The sequence below is a fragment of the Oryctolagus cuniculus genome, chromosome 7, assembly GCF_051225735.1.
Source record: "Oryctolagus cuniculus isolate XC-2025 breed Fujian yellow rabbit chromosome 7, ASM5122573v1, whole genome shotgun sequence".
Classification (NCBI taxonomy): domain Eukaryota; kingdom Metazoa; phylum Chordata; class Mammalia; order Lagomorpha; family Leporidae; genus Oryctolagus; species Oryctolagus cuniculus.
In genome coordinates, this window is record NC_142873.1 from 157,457,459 (window position 1) to 157,470,350 (window position 12,892).

At 58.5% G+C, this 12,892-nt stretch overlaps 2 protein-coding genes across 3 annotated transcripts in view; one reads left to right on the forward strand and one right to left on the reverse strand.

Moving 5' to 3' along the window:
• Window positions 1–1,254: 1,254 nt before the first annotated feature.
• Window positions 1,255–2,634, forward strand: NPPA (natriuretic peptide A). The gene is given in 3 exon segments (NM_001082262.1): window positions 1,255–1,460; window positions 1,581–1,907; window positions 2,495–2,634. Coding segments are annotated over 3 exon segments (462 nt in total). The 5' UTR covers window positions 1,255–1,337; the 3' UTR covers window positions 2,507–2,634.
• Window positions 2,635–5,733: 3,099 nt separating this feature from the next.
• The window catches only part of CLCN6 (Cl-/H+ antiporter 6), a 33,898-nt gene continuing 26,739 nt past the window's right edge, over window positions 5,734–12,892 (reverse strand). Inside the window, exons 8-12 of one of the 2 annotated variants that reach the window (XM_089336607.1) lie at window positions 11,810–11,967; window positions 11,542–11,698; window positions 10,011–10,118; window positions 9,798–9,923; window positions 5,734–8,294 (exon numbers count right to left, since the gene is read on the reverse strand). In XM_089336607.1, coding sequence (XP_089192733.1) covers window positions 8,214–8,294; window positions 9,798–9,923; window positions 10,011–10,118; window positions 11,542–11,698; window positions 11,810–11,967 — 630 coding nt within the window. In that variant the 3' untranslated portion in view covers window positions 5,734–8,213. 2 annotated transcript variants of the gene reach the window in all.

The following is a 12,892-nucleotide window of genomic DNA, read 5'->3' on the forward strand; positions in this document are numbered from 1 at the left end:
CTCGGCACACGCCTGGCACATTCCAAGTCACCGATACAGGCACCAGAGGTCACGGCCGCAGTTACACAGCGGTGCACGCCTGGGAGAGTGTTTGCACAATCTTGGCTCATTTGAGCCCCTGAGAATCAGGCAGGCAGGGCAGGTGTCGACCTTGTAACCTCATTTAGCAGATAACGAAAATAAAGCCCTGGAGATGGTTCACTTGGGGCTATGAGTCTCTGAAGCCCTCAGCCCAAGTGTACGTCATATTGGATGGGATGCTAACCTTGACTTCAGCAAATGGAGGCTGCTTGCTAAGTGTGGAGAGCCTTGCTGCCCGATGCTTCTGGGGTGCTCATGGCTCAGTACTTGGCCTGGTCTCAGAGGAAGACGTGAAAGACGGCAGGGATCAGTGCCATTCTTGCCCCCACACCCTCCCTCCGTTAGCCAACTTCCCGAGGATGCTTCCCTGGGAACACAGGGGCCAATCCCAGGCTGGAGTTGAAGGAAGGAGGCAGGGTTTCCCCACTCAGTGAGGCAGAGATGTGAACGCGGCAGCATCTTCAGGGCCCACCCGCAAGGAGGAGACTTGGGGAGGGACGATCCTGCTCCCCCAGGTTTCCTTGGTATTTATATTTAGCGGCTGAATTCTTGGGACATTCATCACATTTGTGTCCTGGCTGACTTAAGGCTATAAAAAATAACTTCTTTCCCCTGGCCGCTGAGAGGGCTGGCCAGGGTGAGGGCGGCCTGTCTGGGGCCAGCCGGCCGCCTGGCTGATGAGTCAGGTATGAAGCCAGCCCGGGCATCTGGACTCCCTCGTCCTGCTGCCCGCCCGCTTCCTCCTCTCCCACCCTTATTTGGAGCCCCTGACAGCTGAGCTGCAAACAAACCGGTTGAACTGGGCTTGGGCCAAGTGGCCCCTCTGCTTCCCCGCGTGGGTCCCGTTGCCCAGGAGAAAGAATCCTGAGGCATGGCAGGGAGATAACCAAGGACTCTTTTTTGCTCCTCTCACACCTTTGAAGTGGGAGCCTCTTGAGGCAAATCAACAAGAATGTGGCTCTTGCAGCTGAGGGTCCGGGGGGCGGCGGGGGCTGCTCAAGGCAGAGGGGCTGTGACAAGCTCTGCTGGCTGATAACTTTAAAAGGGCATCTTCTGTGGGCTCCTCACTCAGCTGCTTTATCTCTGCAAGTGACAGAATGGGGAGGGTTCCACTCCTCTTGTGCTCTCGGAGAGCCAAGGGGCTATAAAAGGAGGCTGCACTGGGCAGCTGGAAGACAGTGACGGACAAAGACCCAGGGGGAACCGAGAGGAAGGAAGAAGCAGCTAACGGCACATCACCCCCAACCAGCACCAGCATGGGCCCCTTCTCCACCATCACCGTGAGCTTCCTCTTCTGTCTGGCATTCTGGCATCCAGATCAAATTGGAGCTAACCCAGTGTACAACGCCATGTCCAACGCAGATCTGACGGACTTCAAGGTAGGGCCAGGAAGGGGGGCACAGTCTGGGGCCGGGGCGCTTTTAGATACTCGCCCGTTCCTCTCGATTTGCCCAAGTCAGTGAGCACTCTCCTTTTCCTTGTGTTTTCCTTTGGTAAAGAATTTGCTGGATCACTTGGAGGACAGGATGCCTTTTGAAGATGAAGCTGTGCCCCCTCAAGCACTAAGTGAGCAGAGTGATGAAGCTGGGGCAGCTCTCAGCCCCCTTCCTGAGGTCCCTCCCTGGACAGGGGAGGTCAGTCCAGCCCAGAGAGATGGGGGAGCCCTTGGGAGAAGCCCCTGGGAGGCCTCTGAGAGATCTGCTCTCCTGAAAAGCAAGCTGAGGGCACTGCTCACTGCCCCTCGGAGCCTGCGGAGGTCCAGCTGCTTTGGGGGCAGGATTGACAGGATTGGAGCCCAGAGTGGTCTGGGCTGCAACAGCTTCCGGGTAAGAGGCACTGGGGGTGGAAATGGGTGGGGAGGAAGGAAACCGTTGGTTTGCAGGGGTTCAAACTTCATCAAAGAATCCTCACAGGAGCACCTTCATCAAGAAGGGACCTGTGTAGAAGCTTGTTTGTTCTGAGATTTCTGACCTAACTTGGGGGGTGCGAGTCTCAGGACAATGCTATCATCCTCGGCTACATCCTGGTGCAAAAATGCTAAGAAAAAAGAGAAGAAAAGAAAAGAAGGAAGGAAGGAAGGGATGGAGGGAGGAAGGGAGGGAGGAAGGAAATGGCTGTCACTTTGGGAGAGTCTAGCATTCACAGGGCCCATCATCTTTGCATAGCTAATTGATGGTACATGTTCTTGCCAAGAATTGCGAGATTCTGAATGAGAATAGTGAAATTGACAAGGAATGCCATTACTAGCTCTGATGAGTAACTAGTTTACCGGTTTATGAAACCCAGGGCATCATCAGGCTGGAGTGGAGACTAGTGGGGAAGCTTTGTCAGGAGGTTTGGCACAGTCATGGGAAGCTGACTGTTCTGGTACAGTCAGGCCAGCAAGCCAAATGTGTTTGTGTTCACTTTGTAGTACCGAAGATAACAGCCAGGGAAGAAAGGCGGCCAGGTGCCCTCGGCCCACTGCAGGAACCCTCCTCCTCCTGCGTCTCTCAAGTCACTTTGTCTCATCTCATTGCATCGAGTCGTTACTGCACCTTATCTGAGCTGCAGCTTCTTGTCAACATTTCTCACACTTTGCTACCTGTAAAGCAGTCAAACTGTGACTTCTCCTCTCTCACCCAAAGCATTAACACTTAGTGTAGATCCTCACGTGTTACTGAGAGTCGATTGGAAAAAAATGAATAAACTTCAGCACCACGGACAGCGGCCATGACTTGGATTGTGGTTTCCTTTTCTTTTTTTTGCTTGATTTGTGCCTTTTATTTTTAAACATGCAAGGGGACTGATGAGGTTAGAGGGGGCACATTATTATGCCCTGACAGTTTGAATGTCTTGTGGTTGCCCGGTTTATCTTCTACTTCCTATTTTCAATCGAAGTAAAATAATCTTTAATTAGAAAATGAAAAATAATCTAAACAATAAATTCAAGCCATTGGCTCAGGTCTATTGGTTCATTATTAATAAGTGAATATATAAAACTACTAGTAACCATGTAGTATTGGACATTTTCACTCATGCATTAGAATATTAATACTCTAAAATCAGAGCTGAAAGTGCCACTATTTCTTTACCTTTTGTCAGAGGAAAAAGAATGCTGCTTCTCTCTTTTCTCCCTTTCCTGCACAGGGTGGGGCACCTGCTTTACTTTTTACTCCAGCCTCAGTCGCAGATCCTGAAAAAGCCCCAGGAGACCGAAAGGGCATTTATTTTCAGATTTGCTAACATTTAGGGCACTTACGTGTTGGAAATAAACACCTGGACTTTCTTCCACTCCTACTGTTTTTGGTTACAGTGTTTTAGGGCACATTTAGCCAATGAGAATATGGACTAGATGTTTTGATCCATTTTTTAAAAAAATATTTATTTATTTATTTATTTATTATTTTTTTTGACAGGCAGAGTGGACAGTGAAAGAGAGAGAGAGAGAAAGGTCTTCCTTTTGCCGTTGGTTCACCCTCCAATGGCTGTTGTGGCTGGCGTGCTGCGGCCGGCGCACTGCACTGATCCAAAGGCAGGAGCCAGGTGCTTCCCCGGTCTCCCATGGTGCAGGGCCAAGGACTTGGTCCATCCTCCACTGCACTCCCGGGCCATAGCAGAGAGCTGACCTGGAAGAGGAGCAACCGGGACAGAATCCGGTGCCCCGACCAGGACTAAAACCCGGGGTGCCAGAGCCTCAAGGCGGAGGATTAGCCTATTGAGCTGCGGTGCTGGCCCCTATTTATTTATTTGAAAGGCAGAATTACAGAGAGGCAGAGGCAGAGAGAGAAAAGTCCTCCATCCACTGGTTCACTCCCCAAATAGCCACAATAGTTGGAATTGAGCTGATCCAAAGCCAGGAGCCAGGAGCTTCCTCTGGTCTCCCACATGAGTGCAGGGGTCCAAGGACTTAGGCCTCTTCTACTGCATTCCCAGGCCATAACAGAGAGCTGGATTGAAAGTGGAATGGCCAGGACTCAAACCGGTGCCCACATGGGCACGGCAGGTGGTGGTTTTACCTGCTATGCCACAGCACCGTTTTCTCTCCCACCCCAATCCATTTGTAAAGAGTGAGTTGTTGGCGCTGAGTGAGCGACACTGGTAGCTGCAGTGAGAGCGGGCAGGCCTCGGGTCTCAGCCGTGAGCAAACAGGAACACAGGTTTGCTGCGTTGACAAGTTGCTGAGGCTTTTGTGTACTAACACTCGCATTTGAAAAGTGGACACCTCGCCCAGATCCAGCCAAGCAGCCTGGGCTCGATGGCACGGAGGTGAGAGCAGCCGGAGAAGATGCAGGCTTTTGTTTCTGCTTCTGAAATGTGTTGTCCCAACCAGACAATCCCAGATGCCAGGCTCACCTTCAACCAGGAGCCCTCTAACCTGCTTTCCCAGCCATGGCCCCCACACTTCCCTCCACGCCAGAGTCCCTGACATACCTCCCTGCTTGCCTCGCTGTGCCCTCACTCCCTGTCCCTTCTCCCTCGAACAACCAGCACCCAATCCTCCCAAGGACATGTCAAGGCTCATGGTGAAAGCCACTTCCTCCCTTGTTGATACCAAACCCCCCACTGAAAGTTACTCTTCTGGGCACATCTGTATGTGACTACTCCAGCACCACCTGTCCCGGATGTGGACAGGTGCCTGTGTCCCCAGCCTGCAAGCCCTCATCCCCAGGGTCAGTGCCTCTTCAGCACTCCCATGGCAGGTCATGCTCCTTCAATGTGTGGTTGAGCCTCTTGATCTTGCACAGAAATTGGAAAAAGAGGAACAAAAAGTAGCAATGTGCTCCTGGAGAGGGCAGGGGAGACCAGAAATGAATGGCTGCTGGGCGGTGGAGGTGGACTGGCTGCTTCCTTACCTGGACTTCAAACACAGAAGGGCAGGAAACCAAGCAGAGTGATGAACAAGGACCAGGGGAAGAGACAGGAAAAGGCATCTGTCCCAACGTGGCGCTGGGATCTGGGGCCAGGAGGGAAGAGTGCCGAGTGGCGCACACGCCCAGGGGTCACCAGAACAGGGTCTTCACTGAGTGAACACACAGGCAGAAAACGCCCTGGAAATCAGTGGGGCAGGGGACACGTGAACTGACGGGGCGGAGGGGCAACTTGAAGCAGGTAAGAGGCGAAGTCATCTCACTGACAGCGCCGGCCACGCGGTCTTGTGTCACAGACGCTGCCCCACTTCCCTGCTTCTGGCTGTGGGGGGACTCTGTGAGGCCAGCTCCTGACCACCACACTGTTCCAACGGACCCTCCACGTATTGCTCTGGGGAAAAGTGGCGGTTTTTACAAGAGGAAGGGACTGGTAGACAAGATGGGTCAGTGTACACTTGAAGGGACAAACAGGACAGCAGCGACCACTTGAGGTCATCAACAACCACGGGACTGGGTCCATCATCAGTGAAACCACTGTGTCCTCTCGTCCCACGTTCAGAACGGCTATTGTGAAGACGTGAACCGAGCAGGAACTAGAGCATTTACAGTCACACTGTAACACTCACGGAACTGAAAACCTGCGACTTCACGGCTTAAGGCAGGAGCCCGGGTCTTTCCTGGGAAGCTGCGTACGGAGAAACCTGACCACGTCACCTCCCGGCACGGCATGGCAGGTTGTACGCAGTAGAAAGGCAGGGAGGGAACTAGAAACCAGGGCGCAGTGGAGACCAGGGGCAAAGGAGACAGAGGCAGACGTTTTATTCTGACGCGGTACGGTCGTCACAAGAACTTCCAGGTGCCAGGAGTTCACATAAAAATAAGACTTTACAAATTAAAAACAAACAAAACCGGACAATACCATTTATATACACAGTGGGATTAGCAACGTCACTGCACACAGACAGTGCAAACAGAGAGACAGAAGCTGCGATGCTGACACGGCCAAGGTGCACAGGCACGAGGGGCGACACTGCGCGGAGGGGGCCGCGAGCCCCGGCGCAGCGCGGGCTCGGGGAAAACTCTCTGGTCACCGGCCGCCTGGGCCAAGCGAGTGTCCACTTCATCCAGGAACTGTCAGCTGAACAAGGTCATGAGCGAATCACCCCCAGAGTGCAAAGGTCCCAGCTGGGCCTGGGGACCAGACTTTTGGCCCCACTCCCCACACTGCCTTGGCTAGGAAGCCACGAGACACCAAGCTGGAGACGAACACTTCGGGCCCACCCGACTCCCGCTCTGTGGAAGGGTTTCATCTGAGTGCCTGGCGGCAGGGCTGGTAGTGGGTGAGACGCAGGAAACGCTGCTCTCCACGGGGCAGAAACCCAGGGAGCAAGGCTCAGCTACGTGGTTACTGTTACGGGGAGGAGCCGGCCTCTTTGGGCTTATCTGGGAAGGGCAGGCAGAGAGGAAGAGCACAGGAAGCCACGCGCCTGCCGAGGCCTGGCCGGGGGCCTCCCTGTGCGCACGTGGTCAGTTCGGAGGAGGAGGGGGGCATGTGTACTCCACTGTCAATCTCTGGATTAAATGCACGGGAACAGAGTATCTGGTGACTTCAACACAACACAATGTGCATGAGGGAGACGCATTCCACCCTCACTGCCCAGACAGCCTCCAGGCGTGGCAGGGATATGAACCCTCCTGAGGCCGGGGCTCCTGCTGCTCTAGCTCTCAGGACCCCACCCAGGTGGGGAAGGGCGGGGCTTCTGTGACAGGTGGCCTGCCAATCTCCTGACTTGGGCAACTGGTTCCCCTCTTGATAAAAGGAAGAAACAATGGTCCAGCCACCCTACAATAAAGCGGCAGCTGGCTGAACCCCATCACTTTGGACAGGGCTGGCCTTTTTGGTCCTGGTGACTTCCTGAAATGTCACTCTACTTCACAAGGCAGGTGCATGCAGGAACTCAAACTTGGTCAAAGGGGTAAGGACACGGGGGGTGGAGGGAGCCGCGGTCAGCACATGGTCCTGAAGCAGTGGTACCCAGCGGCGAGCGGGTGGAACAGCCCTGGGGCAGCGCCGCCGGCCCCACCGCAGGCTGCACAGCCATCTCGGAAGTGAACTTCAGGGCGGGGGCAGGCTCAGGCTCCAGTGCCCTCTGGTGGCTTCCACAGTTAGGCAGTCTCAATGCAGGCAGGCGCCATCTTGGATCCCAAAGCAGCCCAGCCACAGGGCAGCTGCATGGCTCAAGGACGCCGACCGTGCAGCAGTCAGAGGATGGCAAGTGCAAATGCCCGGGCCCCCGGGGCTCACTCCGCGGCCAACCAGCCAGGAGACCGTCGGCCCTCACAGACGGGTCCCTGGGGTTAGCGCTTCCACTGTAGGCGTGAGCTGCAGGAAGCGCTCCCGGCAGCACAGCGCCCCCTGTCTGTCCCAGGAGGTCGGGCATGGATAGCGGCAGGAGGGCGCACGACGCCTGGGGACCTTCCTCAAAGCCAACCTCCGCTGTGTCCACACACACCTGCTACTGCCCCGGCTCGGGAGGGACGTTTTCACCTCGGGGAGCCCTGCTTCCAGGTGACTCGGGGGCAAGGCCAGGACGCGCGGAGATGGGGCCGCTTCCCCAGCAGACGGACGCGGAGCCTGGGAAGGCCAAGTCCATCACGAGGTGAAGGTTGGGGAGGGCTCAGGGCAGCCACGCGTTCCAGGGAGGCCGGGAGCGACTTGCACGGGGGACAAAGCTGATGTGTTAAAAATGAGGGCGGGCGTCAGCCCAACCCCAGCCTCAGACTGACCGCTCAGGGCTCAGGGCTCAGGGCTCAGGGCAGGACGGGGCTCTCAGCATCAGCGAGGAGTCTGCACGAGGAGCCCCCACAAAGGAGGGCCCCCAAAACGTGGGGAACTTTCTCAGTGCCTGATTCCTAAACTCGGAAATTAATTTTACAACTGGTACCCCCCATGTTTGCCTCGGCCTAAAGCAAATGACAAGGCCATGGCTCGGCCGTCGGGGAGAGCAGCAAGCCTGGGGCAGGATCCCTCTGCCGGGTCCAGGCTGGCTTCCACCTGGGGGCCTGTGCCCAGGGACGGCAGAAAAGCCCACACTCTGAGGGGTCAACGCCCTCCCCAGGGTCTCTGACCACCAAAGCATCCAACAGCTCCAGGCTTTCCAGGGGAGTGGGTGGGTAGTGACTGGGAATCTTCGGTAGCCCAGGAACAGCCGCAGCCGGCCAGCTGTGCCAGCCGGAGTGTGAGCGCGCCGCCTCGCCGGCAGCCCCGGGGAGGCCGGGCTCTCAGAGGCTCTGGTAGTGCTGGCGCAGTCGGGCCTGCAGGAATTCGTAGGTCAGGTTGTGCCGGGTCACAATCCCGACGATCTAGGGCAACGAGAAAGACTCGCATCAGCCGCAGGGCAACAGGCAGAGACAGGGGCGCAAAGAACCGGCCTCGTGGGGTCGGGGCCCGCACAGGGCACGGCCGGGATGGGAAGGCGCCCACTGAAGGCTTCCGAGTTTTCAGATGAGAAAAAGACGGAACAGGTAACGAGGGTTAAACCGGGGGCCGGGGCAGGCGCTCTCTCAGGCCCCACATGTGCAGCCCGCGGGCCCACGTACAGCCACCGTCTTGCAGAAACCCTCGCCGAAGGCTTTTCTCCCACAATCCTTTACGGCAGCTCCAGCTGTCGCTGGGGGTGGGTACCCCACAGCCACCCCGTACACTGTTGGACGGCAGTGTGGTCTGAGGGAACGCCGTTCAACCCGGGCGGCCGCACCGTGTGCGAATGCGCTGTGCCGTGCCGGGCTCATGTGCTACACTTCCCCTTCCCGGGGGCCATCTGGCAACAGGGCAAGGCCACTGGGGTGGAACCTCATTAGCCAGCCGACAACCCAGGGCACTACGGAAGAGACGGGGCCGCTACAGTGCCACATGGGGCAGGAGGCGGGCCTGGCAGGTCAGCTGCCTGCATCCCACACGGGGGCACCTGGGCTGCGTCCCAGCTCCGCTCTGATCTGTCTCCTGCTAAAGCAGACCCTGGGGCGGCAGGAGATGGTCTGAGCGTTTGGGTCCCTGCCACCCAGGTGGGAAACCTGGACTGGATTCCTGGTTCCCAGCTTCAGTCTGGCCCAGTCCCAGCCACCGTAGGCAATGGGGAAGTAAACCAGTGCCTAGAGCGCTCTCTCTCCCCCGTACACCTGTCTCTCCAATAATAAGAAAACAAACGCAAACATAATAAAATGACACCACAGGTAAATGTTTTCTGTCCTGGAGCTGCCTACAGATGACGTGAAAAGTCAGGCAACGATCAGTGTGAACACCAATTCCGTTTCCACTAAAACCTGACACACACAGTCTCAGTCTGAAGACGCAGAGACGGAGCGCGGCGCCTCTGCAGGGTGCGGGCAGCGCAGGGCTGATTTCTGTCTCCTTTTCTACTCTGTGTTTCCTTTCTTCCTACAGTGAAGCAGCAGCACTTGTGTAGCAGGACGAAGAGGAAACTCTGCCGTAATTGCTACGTGCTGCGGCTTTTAAAACGTCCCACACAAGCAGCCTGCCTGGAGTTCTCTCGTACACGTTCTGAATCTCTGTGAGGGCGGCGGGGCGGGAGGCCCGCATGGGCCCCCGCAGTGGCCCTGCCCTGTCCGGGCCCTGATTCCTCCTCCTCCTCCTGCAACGAGGCCAGCTCTTTCCGCACCTCTTCTTGTCACCCCCTGGGCTACGGGAGCCTGGCGCCACCTGCTGGCTGCCCTGGGGCAAGGTTTTCACGGCTATTACAGCTTTGGTCTGAGAAGGGCCTGGCGGAGCCCGTGGCTGGAGGATCCTCTCTCCCAGGGTGGGGTGCAGGGAGGACTGCAGGCCCCTCCCCCCCAGGGCTCACTCACCTCCCCCACGGCGTTCACCACGGGCAGGTGGCGCAGGCCCATCGTTCTGAACAGGTTGAAGACTTGGGAGACGTGGGTGTTGGGCGAGACAGTGAAGGGTGACGGGTTCATGTATGGGGTGACATCCTGCAGGACAGACAGCACCAGTCACCGGCGGCCTGAGACGCCAGCGGCACCGGGGGGCAAGGAAACAGGCAGGCCAGCCCTTCTCACCACAATCATGCGTGGGTTGAGCAGTGTGAGGTCCAGGTCGTGGATGTCAGGGAAGCGGGGGTAATCCTCGGCCATCTCGGCGTAGGAGAGGCGCGGCTGGCTGGCGCTCTGCAATCCCAAGCAACACGCACCTTGCACTGGTCTCCCTAGAGCCCCTCCGCCTTCACCCCCACCCTCACCAGTCACAGCCCTGCGAGGCGGAATGGTGCCGAGCTGTGGCCAGCAGCAGCTGGGAGGTGAGACAGCTCAACCCAAAGCCAGTTCTCGGACCACCCTGAATCACCCTGGACGGGTCCCCCAGTCTCTGAACCTCCCTTTCTGCAACCCCAAGATGCATCTGGGCTCTGCAGAAGCTGACGTGAGAAAAGTGCTAATGATGACGGCGTGACCAAGCCCACCACCAAGACACGGCCAAGTTCTAGGCCCTCAGTTGCACGCAGGGACCTTCCTGGAAACAGGAAGCAAGTTAGAGTGAGGTGTGTCCTCGATCCCGTGACAGGTGCCACCATGACAATGGGGGAGGACCCGGGAGGAAGCCGTGTGACAGAAGCCAAACCGCAGTGCCTTCTCTGCAGCCAGGGACGGTCAAGGAAGGAGGCAGGGGCAGGGACGGGGCCTCTCCCTGCGCCTTCAGAGAGAGTGTGACCCTAGACTGGACTGGCCTTGAACCACGAAAGAACAAATGCTCTGTCTCAAGCCTCCCAAATGCCCAGCACAGCGACTGTCACTGGGCCGGGGGCCGGCACCGCGGCACGCAGGCTGGGCGCACGGCGAGCACCGGCCACTGCTCGCCCTCTCCCCGACTCCAGGGCACACCTCACGCTGACACACTGTCCTCGCCTACTGCCCTCTGGGCAGCCCCGACTCCCTGAGTGCTACCAGGCCAGGCCGAGCTGGGTCCCGCATCCAGGTCGGGGCCCACATCCCCCCGGGAGTCCCCTGCCCTGGGCCATGTGCCACCTCTACCCCTCTCCAGCCAGGCTGCTCCCCTCACCCTCTGCTTGGGACCCTTCCTGTCCCGAGCCCGGTGACTGCTCCTCTGCAGCCCAGCTGGCCTCGGGCTGTCCCCATGGCCAGAAGCCCACCCAGGAGTCAGTTTGGGCACGAGGTCCCTGGGTGTCCTTCTCAGTCTCCTCCTACGGAGTGGGAGGGTGGGTGGTCTCAGGTGGCCACAGGGATCACCTGGAATACCCCATCCCCCGCCCGCCCACCAAAAACAAAACAGAAAAACGAGAAGTGGGTGGAAGTGGCAGAAGAACGGCGTTTCTTTCGACAACCTAAGTAAGAAAGTTCACGCCTGCGGAAATAAAGATGCAGAAACTGGATTCAAAGCCTGTGGGCCAGAGGAGACAGCTGGCCAGCGGCTCAGGACCGAGCGCTCCTGCTCGGCCTCGCCGGCCACCTGATGGCAGTGGCGGCAGTGCAGGACTGCAGCCCGCAGACGCCCGGGCGCCCAGAACCGGCTCCCGCCCCGAGGCACGGGGACCCTGCTCCTGCGCCCTCCCGCCTCCCAGGGCCGGCGGAGACTCACCGACTGACTCTCCGAGTAACACACCCCCCGCACAAGCAGGGTGACGAGCTGCGAACGCAGGATGAGGCCGTGGAAGGTCAGGGGGCGGAAGCGCTCCTCCATGGTCCAGTCCTCGCTTGGGGACTGGTCAGGGTACAGGTTGGGGTAGGGGGTGTATCTGTTACACAGAAACCAGACGCGCCTCGTACACCTCGCAGGACCGCTTCTCGGCCACGCCCCCGCCTGCCCGCCTCCCCGGAGGCTCCGGAGCTCCCCGCGGGGCGCCCACCTCCGCTCCAGCATCTGCTGGAGCAGGTCCTCCTTCTCGGCCGGCTCCTCGGACGCCACGTGCTCGTCACACACGTTGCGCAGCTCGCTCGACGGGTAGGACTTCATGGACTGGCTGCGTCGGCGCTGCTCGCCGGCTCGCGTGAGGATGCTGGACTTCTGCGGGAGGCAGGGGGACAGTGGCAGAGGCTTCTCAGGGAGGGCGTGGACACGGCAGCCCCTCCCGAGCTCCAGGGCCCGGCAGCACGTCCTGCCACGGGAAGCGCAGGGAACTCACTGGCTCCGGTGCTCGGCAGGCAGAGGGGCCTGGCGGTCAAGGCGCCAGCCGGGACACCCCCCTGCCGCGTCGGGGTGCCTGGTGCAAGCCTCGCTCTAGCTCCTGCACCCATGTGGGAGACCGGGATGGAGTCCCCACCGCCTGGCACCGGCCTGGCCCAGCCTAGCCCTGGCCATGGTGGGCATCTGGGGAGTGAACCAGCAGATGGCACGTTTTTCTGTCTCTCAAATTAAAGAAGAAATAATAAACAAACAAGGAGCTGATCAGAGCCCTCCTCGGACGCAGCTGTGAAGTTCGTGGCGTCTGCAGGCCGACGTCCCCGTTTCTGACGTGGGGACAGCACCTCAGTTCCGCACAGGGGAACGAACCCTCTCCCACACCCCGTCTCTGCGGGACGGCCGTCAGTGTGCAGGCTCCTGAAGCCCGCGGCGGGAGGCAATGGCAGGTGCCTTTCACGCAGGTGACCCGAGGACAGAGAACAGCAGGTGCCTGCTCCTTCTGGGACGCGAGGGCGTGGCCAGGCCCTACACATGGGCTACGTACGGCTCCTTTCCGTCCCAGAGCTCCAAGCTGACTTGCTTCTCTTCCCGAAGCAGTCAAAGTCTGGGTTTATTGCGGGCATTCCCAGAACCCTCCCTGATGCCTGCACTCAGCAGATAACGATGAGATCTGCTGATGGAAAACAGAGGTCTAGCCCGGCTCTGCCGCAGAACCAACACACATTAGGACCTGACAGCCCCTCCTCCCCGGTGCATGCACACTCACGGTGCCAGTGAGTGAACACAGTGCCAGCTTTCCCTGGAGCCC